Below are 16811 nucleotides of genomic sequence, written 5' to 3' on the forward strand. Positions count from 1 at the left end.
CAACACCGTTACAATACCGTTTTGTAAAGTGGGCATATTTGAAAATGAACACCAAGCTTTTTAACGGCTTTCATTTGCGTTCAATTCATTTCTCTGCGTTTTGAGTGAGCACATACATCATAGTAGGACTGTGACTCTCCTTTTACTAACTTTATAGCCACGTACCACTAGAGTTAATCATGAAAACAGGCCGGTAATCTAACTATATATATATAAACATAAAGATGTATGTATGTATATTCTATATATATGTACGTTTCAATGGAATTCCAGCCTGGCCCCTTGTTAACTTCAGTTAATGTCATTCGCTTACATTACAACAGGAAATAAACTTGGCGCCATTTAGAATGTTTGTTGACAATTGTGAAATGGTTTATATATATATATATATATATATATATATATATATATATATATATATATATATGTAGACAGAGAGAGAGAGAGAGAGAGAGAGAGAGAGAGATTTCTGTGATAAATGTAAGCCAATTGTTTATGACCGACCGTCTTCCACCACGACCACAACACCCCGACTTTCCACTGTGCCATTTCAACGTCATCAACATATGTCCAACTGTGAAGTGTCAGCTTCCATTACAGTTTATCATTTGAGTTTTTCCGACAAAATGAAAGCAGTGGCTTGACAGCGGAGGTGGTCACCGCCTGCCTTCTAGTCGTGTCTCGAAAAAGTTGTCTCTGTTTTTTGTTGTATTGAGGGGAAAGTGTTTTTTTCTCATTCGATTAGCATCCTAACACGTCGGCTAACAACGTCCTGCTCATTTCATGAAATATGTGACAACAACCTTGTTTTGTTATAACGGAACAGTGATGACAGGGGAAGACAGGGGAAGTGTCACTGTAAATACAATGTTCGGAATACGAATTACGAAGCATTTTATCTTTCGATTGTAGTCATACTAGCCTACTCTCCGGCTGAAAGGATTTGAACTTTTGATTGATATTTGGTGCTCAAATAACCAATGTGTCATGTTTTAAAAAAAATCCCTGTCTGAGGCAGTGGAGTTTCCGTTGTTTGTGTACCTGTCCTGCCCTCGCTGACCGAGTACACTTCTGACTGTTTTGTATTTCATGAGTGACAGAATGTGAATGAGTAGGTGGCCAGTCATGTCTAAACTACTGTCTGGTATATGCAATGGTGAAAGAAGTATTCAGATCTTTTACTTAAGATATTTGGTAGGCAGAATGGCCCATTTCATAATAATATATATTATAATGCTGAATTATAAATATTGATGCATTAATGTGTTCATCAAACTAAAATAAGTAGTAGTAGTTAACATTCGGTTACACTTTACTTGAAGGTATCTACATGAGAGTGACATGACACTGTCATGAACGTGTCATAAACATTATAAACAAGTCATAAACGTTATGACATAACGCTTCTTTTAGTGTCATTAGGTTTTTGTCAAGTTATGGTTAGGGTTAGATTTGGGTTAAAACACGATGCCCGGGACAAGGGGATTCAATAAAGGTAAAATTATGGTTAGAAGATATACCGGATAGGTTACAAATAAAAATAAATAAAATAATAATTTAAAAAAACTAAGAGGTTGTGATTGGCATAGGAGATGCCTTGTCCAAGGTTTAAAAATAATTTAAAAAATAAAACCGACGTCGGGGGAGGGGGGAAACTAGGGCATTTGATTCACATGGGCAACAGGATAATGTCTGCAGTTTAATTTATTGCCACCAGTGTTATCAATAACAAGGATTTTTGGAAAATTCCACAGAGTAGACTACCTTAAATAATAATATATGAAGTCTAGTCTTGCATCGCCAGATCGAAAGTCTGGCTAGATCACAGATACATTCTGGGATAGGAGAAAATAATGGCCTGGGTTGTTTTTAAACCAATCACAATCGTCTAGCTTGTATCTAAAGCAACTTACAATTGATATAAATATATATATATATATATATATATATATATATATATATATATATATATATATATATATATATATATATATCAGAGGTTGCACGCCACTGGAGAAACTATGGGTTAAGTGTCTTGCTCATTGGTTGATGTATTGTAGTGGGAATTGAACCCAGATCTCCCCCACCAAAGGCATGTATCATATCCACTGCACCATCACCACCCCAAAGTAATCACCTAGAATGTTGAATAAGAGAGTATAGGCATAGACATGAACAATTTGAGATGTGGGTGGAGAAGCCTGGGATTTAACCACCATCCTTGTGGTTATGAAACAAACACTAACCATAGCCACAAGCCACAAGAGCTATTCCTCCCAATCGGTCCCAAAAAAGTCCCTGTTAGAGAGTGAATGCCGTAAACATTTTCTTAGTAAATCTTTACAATCATTCCCCCAAAAGAACCAGGCAGGCCTGCCTTGTTGCACGATCCAAATGTTCTTCACAACTTTACATTTTCAGCGTGTAGCTCGCTAGCTGGAAGGTTGCTGTGGTTTCCAGAAGCGTTAGAGATCTTGAGAACGGCAACACGCAGAGAGCGAAATGTGAGGGACATCCGGCGCGTTAACCACGTGCCGGATGTAGGTAATTATCCTGGAAATGTACTTCCGCTGATCCAGACTATATGAACTCTGATGGGGTAAAGTACCTTTACTTGCAACATTGTACATACTTTATTTTAACAGCAGCACATTTAGTTGTTTGTCTGCAGCCTTTCTGTTTGATCTGAAGTGTCATTCAGCTTAATACTATATTATTCTCAGTAATAGTAAATAGTAAAATAACTTTTAATCACAATGTTACGGATTGGTCGTAACTTGCTGCAACAGAAAATCTGCTTGGACCCATTTGAACAATATGAATGTGCATATATATATATATATATATATATATATATATATATATATATATATATATATATATATATATATATGAACAGTTTCTGTTTATAAATAATGTGTGAATAAACAAAGAGAAGTGAGACCACTTTCCGTTATCACACTTTCAAAGGTCATCGTGTGTGTGTGTGTGTGTGTGTGTGTGGGTGTGTGTGTGTGTGTGTATGTGTGTGTGTGTGTGTGTATGTGTGTGTGTGTGTGTGTGTGTGTGTGTGTGTGTGTGTGTGTGTGTGTGTGTGTGTGTGTGTGTGTGTGTCTTTAATGGTGTGGTCTGATGTTTGTTGCACTCCACTGATCTGGACAGAAAACATGCAAATGAAGCTCTGTTACACCAAAGACTGTTACAGTCTCTCAAGAAAACACACCACATTCACAGCGACTACTGTAGGTACATTTACTCAAGTCCTGTACTTCAGTACAGGTTTGAAGTACAAACGTACTAGTACTTGAGTGTTTCTATTTTATGCTACTTTATGCTTCAACTCCACCACACCTCAGAGGCAAATATGGTCCTTTCACTCCACTATATTTATTTTGAAGCTTTAGTTACTTTTCAGATTCAGATCAATACTACAAAATATAATCAACTAATAAATGATGATGTGTTGTTATAGGTTAAGCTGTCCAGCTGTTTATGAAGTAGATAAATGAGCTCCACCTTTCCCAGCTGCAACATTAAAATGATGAACACGAATGCATCAATAATTAGGGCTGTGTATCGTTCAAAAAATACCGGTACCGATACCAATACCGTGACTTTGATACCGGTTCCTAAACAATACTTTTTTCAATGCCAATTTTATTAAACAAAAAGAAAGTTACAACATTACGGCACAAATTTAGATTTATTTTTAAGCTCCCACTTACGTTTTTTTTTTTTTCCTGAGTGTCTCTACGACGTGTCACGTTAGACAGCCAATCAGCAGCATTATTAGATCTTGGTAGAAGCATGCTGCATGCTTATTGGCTCACTGCCACTGATGAGATTTACTCCTTAGGTATTGAAATCGTGTACTGATACTCGATACTAAGGAGACAATTCTGTCGGTGCCTAAAAAGTATTGAATTCGGTACCCAGCCCTATCAGTAATTACAATCCAGTGATATAATATGATTCTGAATGGTCCACTCTGCATGATGAGTACTTTACGTGTATTTTGATGCTGATACTATTGTACTTTAGTAAGATTTTGTAATTCAGGCCTTTTACTTGTAACAGAGTATTTCTACACTGTAGTATTGCTACTTTTACTTAAGTACAAGATGTGAATCCTGTAAAAGTAATAACCGGTATATGTGTCTTTGTGTGTTCAGGCACGTAACAAGCAGAATGGAGAGCTGGCAGCCATTAAGGTCATCAAGATGGAACCAGGTGAGATTTATTTTTGAATGTTTGTCCTTTTAAGAGAGAGGCATTCTGACTTGTTTGTAATAATGCCTGAGGCCTGAGAGTACACTGAAAAACAAGCCTCTAGAGGTTCTACCTAAGCACCTGCACAAAGGTAACAAACACGTTTCCAGCCTAGTATATTTACTCATTTCCTCAAGTACTGTGCTTACATAATATGCTCCCATGGAGGGTTCGTCATATAAAGAACTATCCTGAATAAAAAAGGGGGAGTGTACGTGTACAACTAAACTTTTTTGTTATACTCATATATGCACACATCAGTTTTAAAAAGAGCTTATTGTCTGTTTAATACCATGCCCTTCTTGTTTCAGGGATGTTTATGTATTTATAGGGAAGAAGTAATATAACAGCTGAGTGGGAGATGCATCTGTCGGCATTTATGGTTAAACAGACAGTGTTGGAGGAAGTCTTCAGATCCTATACTTCAAGGGGTGATAGAATGCAAAACCGATTTTACCCTGTCATAGTTGAATAACGACAGTTCGGTGGGTAAACAGGACATACACAGCAGCTCAAAATCCCATTGACACCCCTTTACTATGAAAATCTCATATTTTGAAACTGCCGCTGAAAACGGGCGAATCTCAACAAAGCTGGAAGTTGACGTCAACCTCCCAAGACCGGAACCTTTGTCACAGCCATGGGTGTATTAAGAGAACGATCACGCCCCAACATTTACATAGGCTACACAACGGACCTGAGATCAGGTAGTCTTCTGAATCTAGGTCGCGCAGATCTCTGCTATTCCATTACAAAATTCACTTCTGAAACTTTTTTATGCGAGAAATCAACTATGTAAAGACCAAATATGGGCCGCTTTACGAAAATGGATGGCTAATTGCAAATTTTGTCAGACTGTGTGTCGGAGTTCAGCAGCCGTTTCTGCCTGTGTAGCTGCCTCGCCGCCCGGCCTGCCTTCCTTCACACACCCCGGCCTGCTATGAGGTACTTGGAGCTCCGTCACGGCAGCCCACAGCACTCCATACCCGCGCAAAGTCACCGTCTCTTGGGCTAATGACAACCAAACGCACCTGCCCTGACAGAGCTCCAGGGACTGCAACTCCCCTCTTCCTGCTAGCTAAATGCCCGGTGTATGTGAGTGAGAGCGCGGTCAGTGAGCTTGTTACGCCAGCAATCTCTTACCACAGTTCCAGTTAATCTTTTAATGTGTGTAATTATAATGTGTTGAGTTATTTAAACAAACGATTGGGGAAATAAACGTCGCTTGTCCGTGAGTCTCATTGATAGAGCCTGTGGCTGGATGGAGCTCTATCAATGAGAGCTAGCTAGCCTCCTCTTAGAATTCCTCTGGAATTCACAAATATTCATTAATTTGGAATCGGACACAGTTGTTAGCTTAATAAGACATTTAGCTAGATGTCGTATACGTGGCGTGACGAAATTCAAACTGTAAATATACTTCAATATAGTATACAAGTAGTACAATATATACAAAACAATGTATAACTTTGCAGTGTCTGAAATATGAGACCTGCTGTCGAGTCTCCAATGTGTTTCTATGTAGTTTGCTCAAACCAATCAGCACGTAGCTCATTCTGAATATTCATTAGCATACCATATTTGGAAGAAAAGCTCTTGTTCCAAATAGAGCCATATTCACAGTTAAGGGCCATATTCACAGTTAAGGGCCTAATAAAATAGCATTCGGGCAATTTTCAGCCCAACCAATGTTACATACCCCATTAGGAGACCTTAAGGAACAGTGTAAAATACCCTATATAATCATTCTATCACCCCTTTCAGTAAAAGTACTAATAACACACTGTGAAAATACTCCACTACGGGTAAAAAAGTCCTGCATTTAAAACCTTACTTAAAGTGACTATATGTAACTGAGTAATGTTCCATGTGATGATCATAAATGACCTGTAACAGCAAACGAGACTTGAAGTGAAAAGAATGCTAATTTATATAGTTTTTATTAATGCCTCTGCCTGGGTCCGATTTTTCCCGCAAAGTCACAGGATGATTTACAGCCGGTAGACGGCGCTACAGAGCACACGTTCTGAAGGGGCACAGATTTGTGTGTAACACCGGAAAAGCCTGAAGCCTGTGTTATTGTATCCAGCCAGGTAAAAAAAACATGTTTGTCCAATAGTTAGCACTGTGACCTCACAGCAAGAAGGTTCTTAGTAACTTAGTAATCTACAGTGGGCAGTACTTTATGACAGCAGGTGTGGTAAAAACACTATCACTTTTGTCGCTAGAATCAACACAAACTGAAAGTTACATATAGTCACTTTAAGTAAAAATATGTAATCACCTATCTCTAAAAAGTCAACTTTTCATAGAGTCAGAAAAACAGCCCTGTTGATTCCAATAGGCTTTTCATATGTTTACCTTCCAATAAACTCAAAAGGAAAGGAGCTAGATGTCTTAAAGACTTGGTTAGCATGTAGCGTGTATATACCCACTAACTGTGTTCATAAGTAATGTGACTAAAACAACAAATATGTCTTCCCCTCTTTCTGTCTGGTTCCACAGAGGATGACTTTTCTATCATCCAGCAGGAAATTGTCATAGTGAGGAGCTGCAAACATCCCAACATAGTGGCTTATTATGGCAGCTACATAAGGTCAGTGGTCTGTCTCTGTGCCCCCCCCTTATTAATCTCAGATACAGACGTTAACTCCTCTTTTGTCTGCAGAGCCAATAAACTGTGGATCTGTATGGAGTTCTGTGGAGGAGGCTCCCTGCAGGATATCTACCATGGTGAGTGAGTGAGTGATTGAGTTCATGTTTATGTTTATTGGTTTCACACACATACAAATCACGGTGAAGAAATATAAAATAAATGTAAGGGTGTGGTAGAAACACGTAATGGCTTATTTTTTATATATATATATATATATATATATATATATATATATATATAAAACACACCCCAAGGACATACCAAATGTCAATCATACAAAATCACCAGTACATTTTGGTAGTTGCTTTATTTACAGTTTGAACAACAATTTCTAAAGAGTGATCTTTTTTTCCAAATGGAATATTTCAGACAGAAGGGTGTGTGTGTGTGTGTGTGTGTGTGTGTGTGTGTGTGTGTGTGTATGTTCTCGTTTAACTACATTCGTGGGGTCCAAAAACCGGGAGTCCAGTATACTTGTGGGGTCCGAACAGCTTTGTGGGGCCAAAATGCTGGACCCCACAACATTAAAGGGCTGTTTGAGGGTTAAGCCTTGGTTTTAGGATTAGGGATAGAATTAGGTTATGGTTAAGGTTAGGGTAAGGGTTAAGGTTAGGCATTTAGTTGTGAGTAATAGTTAGTTAGACATTAGTTGTAGTTAAGGTAGGGTAGTTGGTTAGCTTTTTGTGATGGTTAAGGTCAGGTAAGGGTTAAGGTTAGACATTTAGTTGTGATGGTTAAGGTTAGGGTAAGGGTTAAGGTTAGGCATTTAGTTGTGATGGTTAAGGTTAGGGTAAGGGTTAAGGTTAGACATTTAGTTGTGATGGTTAAGGTGAGGGTAAGGGGCTAGGGAATGCGTCATGTCAATGACGGGTCACCACAAAGATAGTGAGACGCACTATGTGTGTGTGTGTGTGTGTGTGTGTGTCTATGTGTGTGTGTGTGTGTGTGTGTGTGTGTGTGTTGGACAAATATTTGAGGAATCTGTCTTTATGAGCTTTTATTGTCTATTATATTACTATTATATTATTTTACAATTTTGAGGTACTTGTACTTTACTTGAGTATTTCCATTTCCTGCTACGTTATACTTTACAAGCTCATTTCAAGATTCGCTCCGAGACGAGATGAAACTCCCAACTACTTCCAGCGCGCCGGTCTGAAACGTTCTGAAACCTGCCAGTTCACACCAATGCGACGAGAGCAGACGGTGTATCATACCGATAGCCACGACTCTGTACTTCTGTTCTTACTTCCGACTTTCCAGGCTTTTGTAGTAGCTGGATATGCTTTGTAGCGTCTTCAAATGAATGAAGATAATGATAGTGAAATACTTGCTACAGCTGCATTTCTAGTAGTGATGAAACGGGGAAAACACGGCTCGTTGAGCCTCTGTCCTAAACTCTGCCATTTTGACCAGTTGACAGTTTGTAAATGACTTGACCAGCTGACTTTGCTACGAGCTGATTGGCTGTTTACAGGTGACGTCCCTCACGTTCTAAAACCAGCCTCTGGCGACTCGACCTGCTGAGTCGCAGGCGACACCGTCAGCTGGCTCGAGTCGAGCTGAGACGGGCCGGTTCAGACCTCTGCAGCTTTACCCAGGCACGTTCTACATAAGAGTGACATGACATTGTCATGAACGTGTCATAAACATTATAAACAAGTCATAAACGTTTATGGCATAACGCTTCTTTTAGTAAGTGTCATTTGGTTTTTGTCATGACAAGTTATGGTTAGGGTTAGGGTTCATGTGTCATGACAGTGTCATGTGTTCATGACAGTGTCATGTCACTCTTATGTAGATACCTTCAACTAAAGTGTTACCGAATATTTTTGCATATTTACAATAGAGTGCGGATCGGGCTACATTTTTCTGTCCAAGCCCGGCCCGCGTCCAACAGAGCAGTAACCGAACCCAGCCCGAGCCAAACAGGCATTAAGACATTTATGTCCGAGCCCGACCCGAGCCTGACACAGTTAAAATCTTGTTATTTTCTCATACTAATGACATGTAGGTTTGTTTGTGTGGAAAGCCCACTTTTATTGAGCAACTGTAGGAAGGCATTCGGAAATGTCAACAGATGAGCGGATCAGTGCACACGGGGCAACAAGCGCACGTTAACACACCAACATTAGTAATGGTGCAAAAAAGAGCTATCCGACTAATTCATAAAGTTGGGTTTTTGGACCACACAAACTCATTACTTTTAAAATCTAAGATCATGAAGTTTTATGACATTGTTGAGTTCCAATCGATACAGATGCTATATAAAGCAAGGCACAAATTGTTACCAAGCCAAATACAAGGAAGGTTCCAAGAACGTACTGGTGGTTATGAATTACGTGATGATTTAAACTTTAGGAGGCAGAAACATAGTACAACTTTGAAAAGTTTTAGCCTTACAGTTAATGGGGTGCATTTGTGGAATAAGTTGGAGATGGAGATGAAACAATGTCCAAATATCAACCTTTTTAAATATAGACACAAACAAAAGATTTTCGACAAGTATAAAGAAGAAGAAATGATTAGCCATTAGGAGTATTTCTACCATTGGAAGTGTATATAATCCATTTTTGTTCTGTTTTGTATTTGTTTTGATTGTTATATTGTTTGTTTGATATTGTTTCGTTGTGTTGTTTTGCAATATGTTTTTTTGTACTATTGTGAAATGAGAAATTTTATTGTATTATTTTATGGGGGGGGCGCTTATAAGCTCTTTTGCTTCTGCCCACTCCCTTTGAGCAGAATGATAACTGCTCAAATAAACAAATAAACTAAACTAAACTAAACATAATAAGCTTTTTTAAATTTAAAATGTTCAATGCCTTATCGCGCTGATGTGACCAAGCCCGACCCGAACCCAAACATCATTTCTAAATATCTATAAAAAACTCCTACAACTGCCGGCTGGTTTGACATATCTTCTGTCATCTCCTGTCGTCTCGTGCAGAGATGGAAAATCAGTGGCATCGATGTTGTTGCAATTCCTGCAATTTTTCTGATGATAAATAAAGTGCTATTTTATGTTATAAAACATTTTAGTCACCACTGTTTTATGTGGGGAATTAACAGTACACTGGACACTTACAACAGACAGTACAGGTGCAAGCACATTTTCAAATCCAGATGTTAAGATCATTAGGTTGAACTGGACCTCATGATGTTATTCATTGTGTGTCAGTTGTGAAGCCGAGTTGTTTCTCTGTGCCCCTCTACAGTAGAGAGGCTCAATCAAATGTTGGGGAATATTTTTTTTTACTATAATTCCAACAATACTGCATGTAACACTATGACGTAATGTATGACTATTTGGTCATGGGTTTCTTTCTGTAATAAAACATCTAAAAGCAAAAATACTACCATATGGACGACCCTGGGATTAAATATTATGAAACTGGGGTGGGGGGGATTTCATTAAAAAACCATGTTACTTTTTCACTTCCGGGATTGTTCAGGTGCCACCGGGAATTTGTCCGCATGTCCGTTACTTTCCGCTTTCTTTGTGTTGGCGTTCTAACCTCCGGTGGATTTGTGAGGACTATGGTTAACTGCTCCTCAGATCTCTGCAGGGTAAATCCAGACAGCTAGCTAGACTATCTGTCCAATCTGAGTTTTCTCTCGCACGACTAAAACAACTTTTGAACGTACACACGTTCCACCAAAACAATTTTCTTCCCGTGGCCATTTTGCAGAGGCACCATGGGTCCGTCCGGTGCTTAACGCCACCCAAAATGATAGTGATTGGTTTAAAGAAATGCCAATAAACCAGAGCACGTTTTTCTCCCATTCTGGAAAGCTGTGTGGACTAGCCAGACCCTCCTCCGCAGCGCTGTGGACGAAGGTCTCGCAATGCGAGAATTTTCGAACAAACCTTGATCACTTACAGTAATGTACTTTGGAGGCTGTAAACTATTAGTATTGAATTATTAAAAGAAAATTGTGTTCCACAGTGACTGGTCCTCTGTCTGAGCCACAGATCGCCTACATCTGCAGGGAGATGCTGCAGGTAATTATTATTTATTAATTCACTTTAAAGGAGCTGTTGATAATGATGTCCAAGGCACAACAACTGTTTTGTTCCATTTATTCTTTGTTTTCTCTTCATTTCTGAAATGGGTTTAATAGTTGAAATGAATAAGTGAAATCTTTTATTTACATTATCCAGGGCCTCGACTACCTGCATGCACAGAAGAAAATCCACAGAGACATCAAGGTAAACACGTCTGACTTTCATTCTACATTCTTGTTTACTGGTATCTTTTATTTATTTGTGGTAAAAGCACGTTAGACTACAGTCTGTGAAACTTAACGCTTGCTGTTGGAATGTGGTGGTTGGAAGTGGGTCACTGCAGCAGCAGATAGTAAGATGTAAACAAGAACATAGCAAACACTGTGCCCTAGGTTAACGGTCGTCCTGTTTGTAATCCGAAAGACTAATCATCTTTATGTTTTTATTGAACCAGCTGATAGACAATATTTTTATTCTATTGTCCAGTATCTTTAAAGTCAAAGCTCTCAGACTTTTCATCTTATAACTTTATGATGGAAAAAGCATTTAGAAAATGAGACAGGAAATCCAGCAGTGGAATGTAACTCACTGTGCATTTACTCAAGTGTTGTACGTAAGTTCACAGTTAAGCTACTTGTCCTTTACTTGGGTATTTCCATTTTATGTAACTTTATACTTTCTACTCCACTACATTTCTCTGACAGCTTTAGTTACTTTTCAGATGACAGTTTTTCATCCCCTCCCTGTCCAGTGAAAACCACGTTTCTCCAGATGTGTTGATGTTGAATGTTTGTGATAAGCTGAAGGATGAAGTGTTCCTTTACGTGTTGAGAAAGAAAAGAAAATTCTCCTCCTAAAGTCTTTAAAAAGCCTCTCGGATCAGCTGGTAAAATGCATCATCACAAAGCTGAAAACAGGGCTGTTTTTCTGACACCATGAAAAGTTTTAAAGGGGCCATGCCACACAACACCGTTTTTCCTTGTATTTTTTTGAAATATGTGAGGTCCATATGTGTTTGTGTTATGTGGTGAATGTGAAAATGAACTGCTACCTCCTCTGTCAGCTCTAGCCACTGAACAGAAATAAGCAGAGAAATCAGGCCAATCACAAAAGCTGGTCAGTCTGACATCATACTGCCTGAGCTCATTACTATTCATGAGCTCGCCCAGTTGGGCTGGGTAAAGGATGCTGACAGCCAGGCTCTCATTGGCTCAATCAGATTCAAACAGCTTAGCTTGTTGAATATTAATGAGAACTGGCACAAATCGAGCTGAGTCTTCCTGCAGGCTTTCTATACCACGCTAGAATGGCTTGAAACAAGGTAACCAAGGCATTTTTTCCACAACATTTTTTTACAGAGCCCATGGTAGAACTTCAGACATGACCACAAAGTAATTAAATACGTGTGGCAGGGCACCTTTAAAACTTTTTAGAGATACGTGGTTCTCACAGGACAGCGATGCTACAAACATATGATGATTATAGAATATGATGCATTGCTGTAGATTAAACTAACCAACAGTATATACTGTAGCATGAAACATCAGATATAACAGGAAAACACTGAGAGGGAACATTTTACTGCACAATAAGTACTTTGAGTACTTTTCTGTGAGTTTTGCTCATAATATATTTACTAGTAGCAAGATTTTGAATGCAGGACGTTTAATTGTAGTGGAGAATTTTCACAGTGTGGTATTTTTACTTGAGGATCTGAATACTTCTGAGTAAATCTTACTGACGGTAGTGCAGCCAAAAATGAGCAGCTAGAGAGAGAAGATACTTAGCACACTACAACAATCAGTCCATCAAATGATCTTTTAGTTCTACTAGTAAACAGGTTTTTGATCTCCATCCTGTGTGGGTTCAGTTAAAGATCACCGAGAGGAGAATGTTTTTTATGATGAGATGCGTCTCTGGTTGTGTTTGTGTTGATGTGTCTCTCGCTCTCTCTCGCCTCCAGGGTGCCAACATCCTCCTCAACGATCAGGGCGAGGTCAGACTGGGTAGGTGCATGTTTGCACTGTGTGTGCTCTGTGTTCTACCACTGTGGTGAAGATGAGTCACTCTCTGCATGACTGACATCACTGACGCACAGGCGCAATAATCAAAACTGGCCAGTGCAACCATCCCCAAAAACCTAAGAAAAAATTCACCAGAATGCAGAAAATGAAGTGTTCAAAAAAACGTTTAAAATTCTCTTCCTCCCCAATGTTGAACCCAAAGTTACGCCTTTGTGGACCGCTCAATAAAATCATCTCTGCTGTCTCGTTTGGATCTTACTTAAGGACTTAAATGGTCCTCTCTATTTTGTGGTGGTCTGAATTAGGGCTGCCACAAAGATTATTTCCATTGTCAATTAGCCTGTCCATTATTTTCTCGATTAATCGATTAGTTGGTTGGTCTATAAAGCCCAGTTCAGACCAAAGATTTGCGAAACCATTTTAGAACATTGCAGAGAAAGGTTGCAGAGATCTGAACCGGCCCGTCTCAGCTGGACTCAAACCAGATGATGGTGTCGCTGCGACTCAGCTGGTCGAGTCTCCAGAAGCTGGTTTTAGAACGTAAGAGACGTCTCCTGTTTCTACAGCAAATAGAGAAGTCAGCTGGTAAAGTCAGCTATAAATTATAGAAAGGAATTGATCCATAATCCATTTCATTTTTATGTTACAAACAGATGGTTGAAGCCTCAACGGCCGCCCGAAAGCACGGTAACGTGATATGGCTAAGCGAGATAGAGAGTGACTGAAGAGAGAGCGGTGCTAGAACACAGCAGAGAATCCGAGAAATAAAACGTGTTTTCGCCGATTGATCACTAGAAATGCAACTGTAGCAAGCCTCCCACTATCAGTAATGTTATCCACATGCATATTTAGATGCAACAAATGATATCTCTAGCTACAAAAAGAAGAAGTTCAAAGAGGCGTTTATATGGAGATGATACTACTTTCGTCGCATTGGTGTGAACTGGCAGCTTTCAGAACGCTGCAGACCGGCTCGTTGCAAGAAGTTTCAAGTTTCAGAACAATCTTTGGTCTGAACTGGGCTGAAATTGTCTTAAAATGGTAAAAGTTTCCATCAGTTTCCCAAAGCCCAAGAGGACGGCCTTAAATGTCTTGTTTTGTCCACAACTCACACTTCACACTTAAGAGGCTGCAATCAATTTTTTTTAAAACTTTTTTCATAACAAAAAATGACTCAACCCAATTAATCGATTATCAAAATAGTTGGAGATTAGCTGACAACTACTTGATTAATCGATTCAGCTTTGCAGCTCTAGTCTGGTTCTAACATTTAATATTCGGCTGCAGAACGTTGTTTCATTTACAAGCAGAAGTCTTATCATTGTCATTTTCCTAATAGGATTTTAAGACTTAATCTATTTGGATATTCCCTCATGCATTAAAAACACAAACATTAATATTATTATAATTTTTTTTAATTGGGTTTATGCTCATGTCTGCCGTGCTTGATGGTGTTGTCACAGTGTGCAGTAATTCTGAAATCAAAGTAGATATTAGAAATACAACAAGAAATACAAAGCACATTTATTTGTATTCAGAGCCTTGATTTCATTTTATTTTACAAAGAGTCACTCAAGACTCGCAGAAATCTGTCTTGTTAAGTATATTGTTAGTAAAACTGAATGAGTGGTTGTCCTTTATATTTTTTTGTTTCCTCTGTTGTGTAGCTGACTTTGGGATCTCGGCTCAGATCACTGCCACCCTGGCCCGGCGGATGTCCTTCATCGGGACGCCATATTGGTGAGATTTAAACCCAGAGATCAGTCTCTCTGCAGCTTTTAATGTTACAGGTCCTGTAAACACCTCAGTCTGGACATTTAAGGACAACATTACTGCAGGCGGTTGCGGGGACTACTTTTCTTTTTTATGCATGAAATGAACTAATGAACAACATTATGCAACATTTATAAGGCAATTAGTTTTACTGCTGTAGCAAACCCAGATGATTTAGAATATTTTTGTTGTTGTCAGAAGCAGAATTGCGTCACTTCATTATGAGCTTCCTCTTCTTCCTCTCACTGGGCTGTAGTGTGTGACTCTGACTTTTATGGACAAAGCTTCTGGGTCTGAAAAGTGAAGCCAATGTTGAAGTGGGGGGGGGGCTCCACTGGCTCCAAAAAGAAGTCAGTTTCTATAGCCTATAAGTCAATGAGAAAATGAGCCTACTTCTCACTTGATTTATTAACTCAGTAAACATAATGTCATAATGAGTTTATGGTCTTAATCACTAGTTTGAGTGTCCCATTTATTTTAAAATGGACAAAAAAGTAGGGGATGTTTTAGGGGCGTGGCTAAACGTCGACCTGTCAATCAGGACAGAGGCTTAGCAATGCTAACCATCATAGGCGGCGATTTATGTTTTCCTCCGTGGGTGCTCACAGGCCCTTTAAAAAAAAATTAGTCAAAAAATGTTTTGCATTTCAGAACCTTAGGAAATGGACAGCGGCCGACACGAACACACACGCCTATTAACTCCATAATAAAGCCATAAAGTAGGCTATCTTTCAACTCAGGACAGCGCCACTTCTCACAAATACAGATAGGATTGGAGATGAGAAGTTTAACTGACACGTAACCTCGATCAGCTTGGTGGGAAATTAAGAATCAATGCCACCTGTCTAGTAGACAGTGACATAACCAATCACACTGTGACAGACGCTCCACTTAGCACCAACTGAAATGTTTAATTTTAAATTAATGTAGCCTACTGGCAGTCTGGCACACGTGGGTGCTCAGTATTTTCAGTGGCGTGAGTGGCATTTTATGTCTATGGTTTCAACTCGACCCAATTTATCTTTAGAGTAGCTCTGCCTCTAGTATCGCATTGCCAGACCTTCCTCCACAGTGCTGCGTTGGAGGGTTTGGCTAGTCCACACACTAAGTGCCGGACAGAGCCACGGTGCCGCTGCAAAATAGCCTTGGGTCGTGCAAGAGAAAACTCAGATTGGACAGATAGTCTAGCTAGCTGTCTAGATTTACCCTGCAGAGATCTGAGGAGCAGTTAACCATAGTCCTCATAAATCCACCCGACTTTAGAATGCCAACACAAACAAAGCGAAAGGTAACGGACATCCGGCCGAAAAGAGTGTCATCCGGCTGAATTTCAGTCGGCACCGAAGCAATCCTGGAAGTGGAACGTCGTGGATTCTGACAAAAAGTTCTTCACTTGTTGCTGTTCCCCTCCTGTCCTCAGGATGGCGCCAGAGGTGGCAAGGGGAGATTAAGAGGCGCTAAAATCAAAACTACAGCCACTTCCGTTTTGATGTCCACCACGCGGCAAACACACACGTACACCTGTGATTGAATGTAATAAGGACAATTACTTAAGTACTGTACTTAAGAACACATTAGAACAACTTGTACTTTACATTTTCTGCTACTTTAAACTTCTACTCCACTACTGTACATCTCAGAGACTTTTTATTTCCTTCACTACATTTGTCTGACAGCTTTCCTCTCTTCACATTGCTGATGTAAAACAAAACACACTGCAGTTATTAGTTCATCTAACTTAATCTGTTATAGGACAGACCAGGCATGTGCATATGTGACATTCATGCACTCACAGATTCTCACTGATGTGACACTGTGTTTCTTCCTGCAGAGTCCTGTTCCTCATGTCCAAGAGTGGCTACCAGCCTCCTAAACTGAAGGACAAGTCTAAATGGTAAATAAAAACGCATTATATTTAACCCTTAAATCATGGGAGCGAATGGTTCCTATTGTATCAATCAAGCTGTTGCTGTTGGTCTTGCATTTATATTTCCAGCCGTGAACAGATGTTTTCTCAGTGAATGTTTATAAAAAATGTAATCTGAAAAAGGAGAGAAGACGGTCCGATAAAGAAAGTCAG

General features: G+C 39.4%; 1 protein-coding gene across 1 annotated transcript in view; it reads left to right on the forward strand.

Annotated features, from left to right (window-relative positions):
• The window catches only part of LOC120551276 (mitogen-activated protein kinase kinase kinase kinase 5-like), a 46185-nt gene that overhangs the window by 11240 nt on the left and 18134 nt on the right, over positions 1–16811 (forward strand). Inside the window, exons 2-10 of the mRNA XM_039788564.1 lie at positions 4173–4230; positions 6775–6865; positions 6938–7002; positions 10876–10931; positions 11091–11138; positions 12898–12940; positions 14626–14698; positions 16152–16175; positions 16563–16625. Of these exons, the coding sequence (XP_039644498.1) occupies positions 4173–4230; positions 6775–6865; positions 6938–7002; positions 10876–10931; positions 11091–11138; positions 12898–12940; positions 14626–14698; positions 16152–16175; positions 16563–16625 (521 nt within the window). The remainder of the gene's footprint in view (positions 1–4172; positions 4231–6774; positions 6866–6937; positions 7003–10875; positions 10932–11090; positions 11139–12897; positions 12941–14625; positions 14699–16151; positions 16176–16562; positions 16626–16811) is intronic.

This window comes from Perca fluviatilis, chromosome 2 (assembly GCF_010015445.1).
Source record: "Perca fluviatilis chromosome 2, GENO_Pfluv_1.0, whole genome shotgun sequence".
In the NCBI taxonomy this organism is placed as follows: domain Eukaryota; kingdom Metazoa; phylum Chordata; class Actinopteri; order Perciformes; family Percidae; genus Perca; species Perca fluviatilis.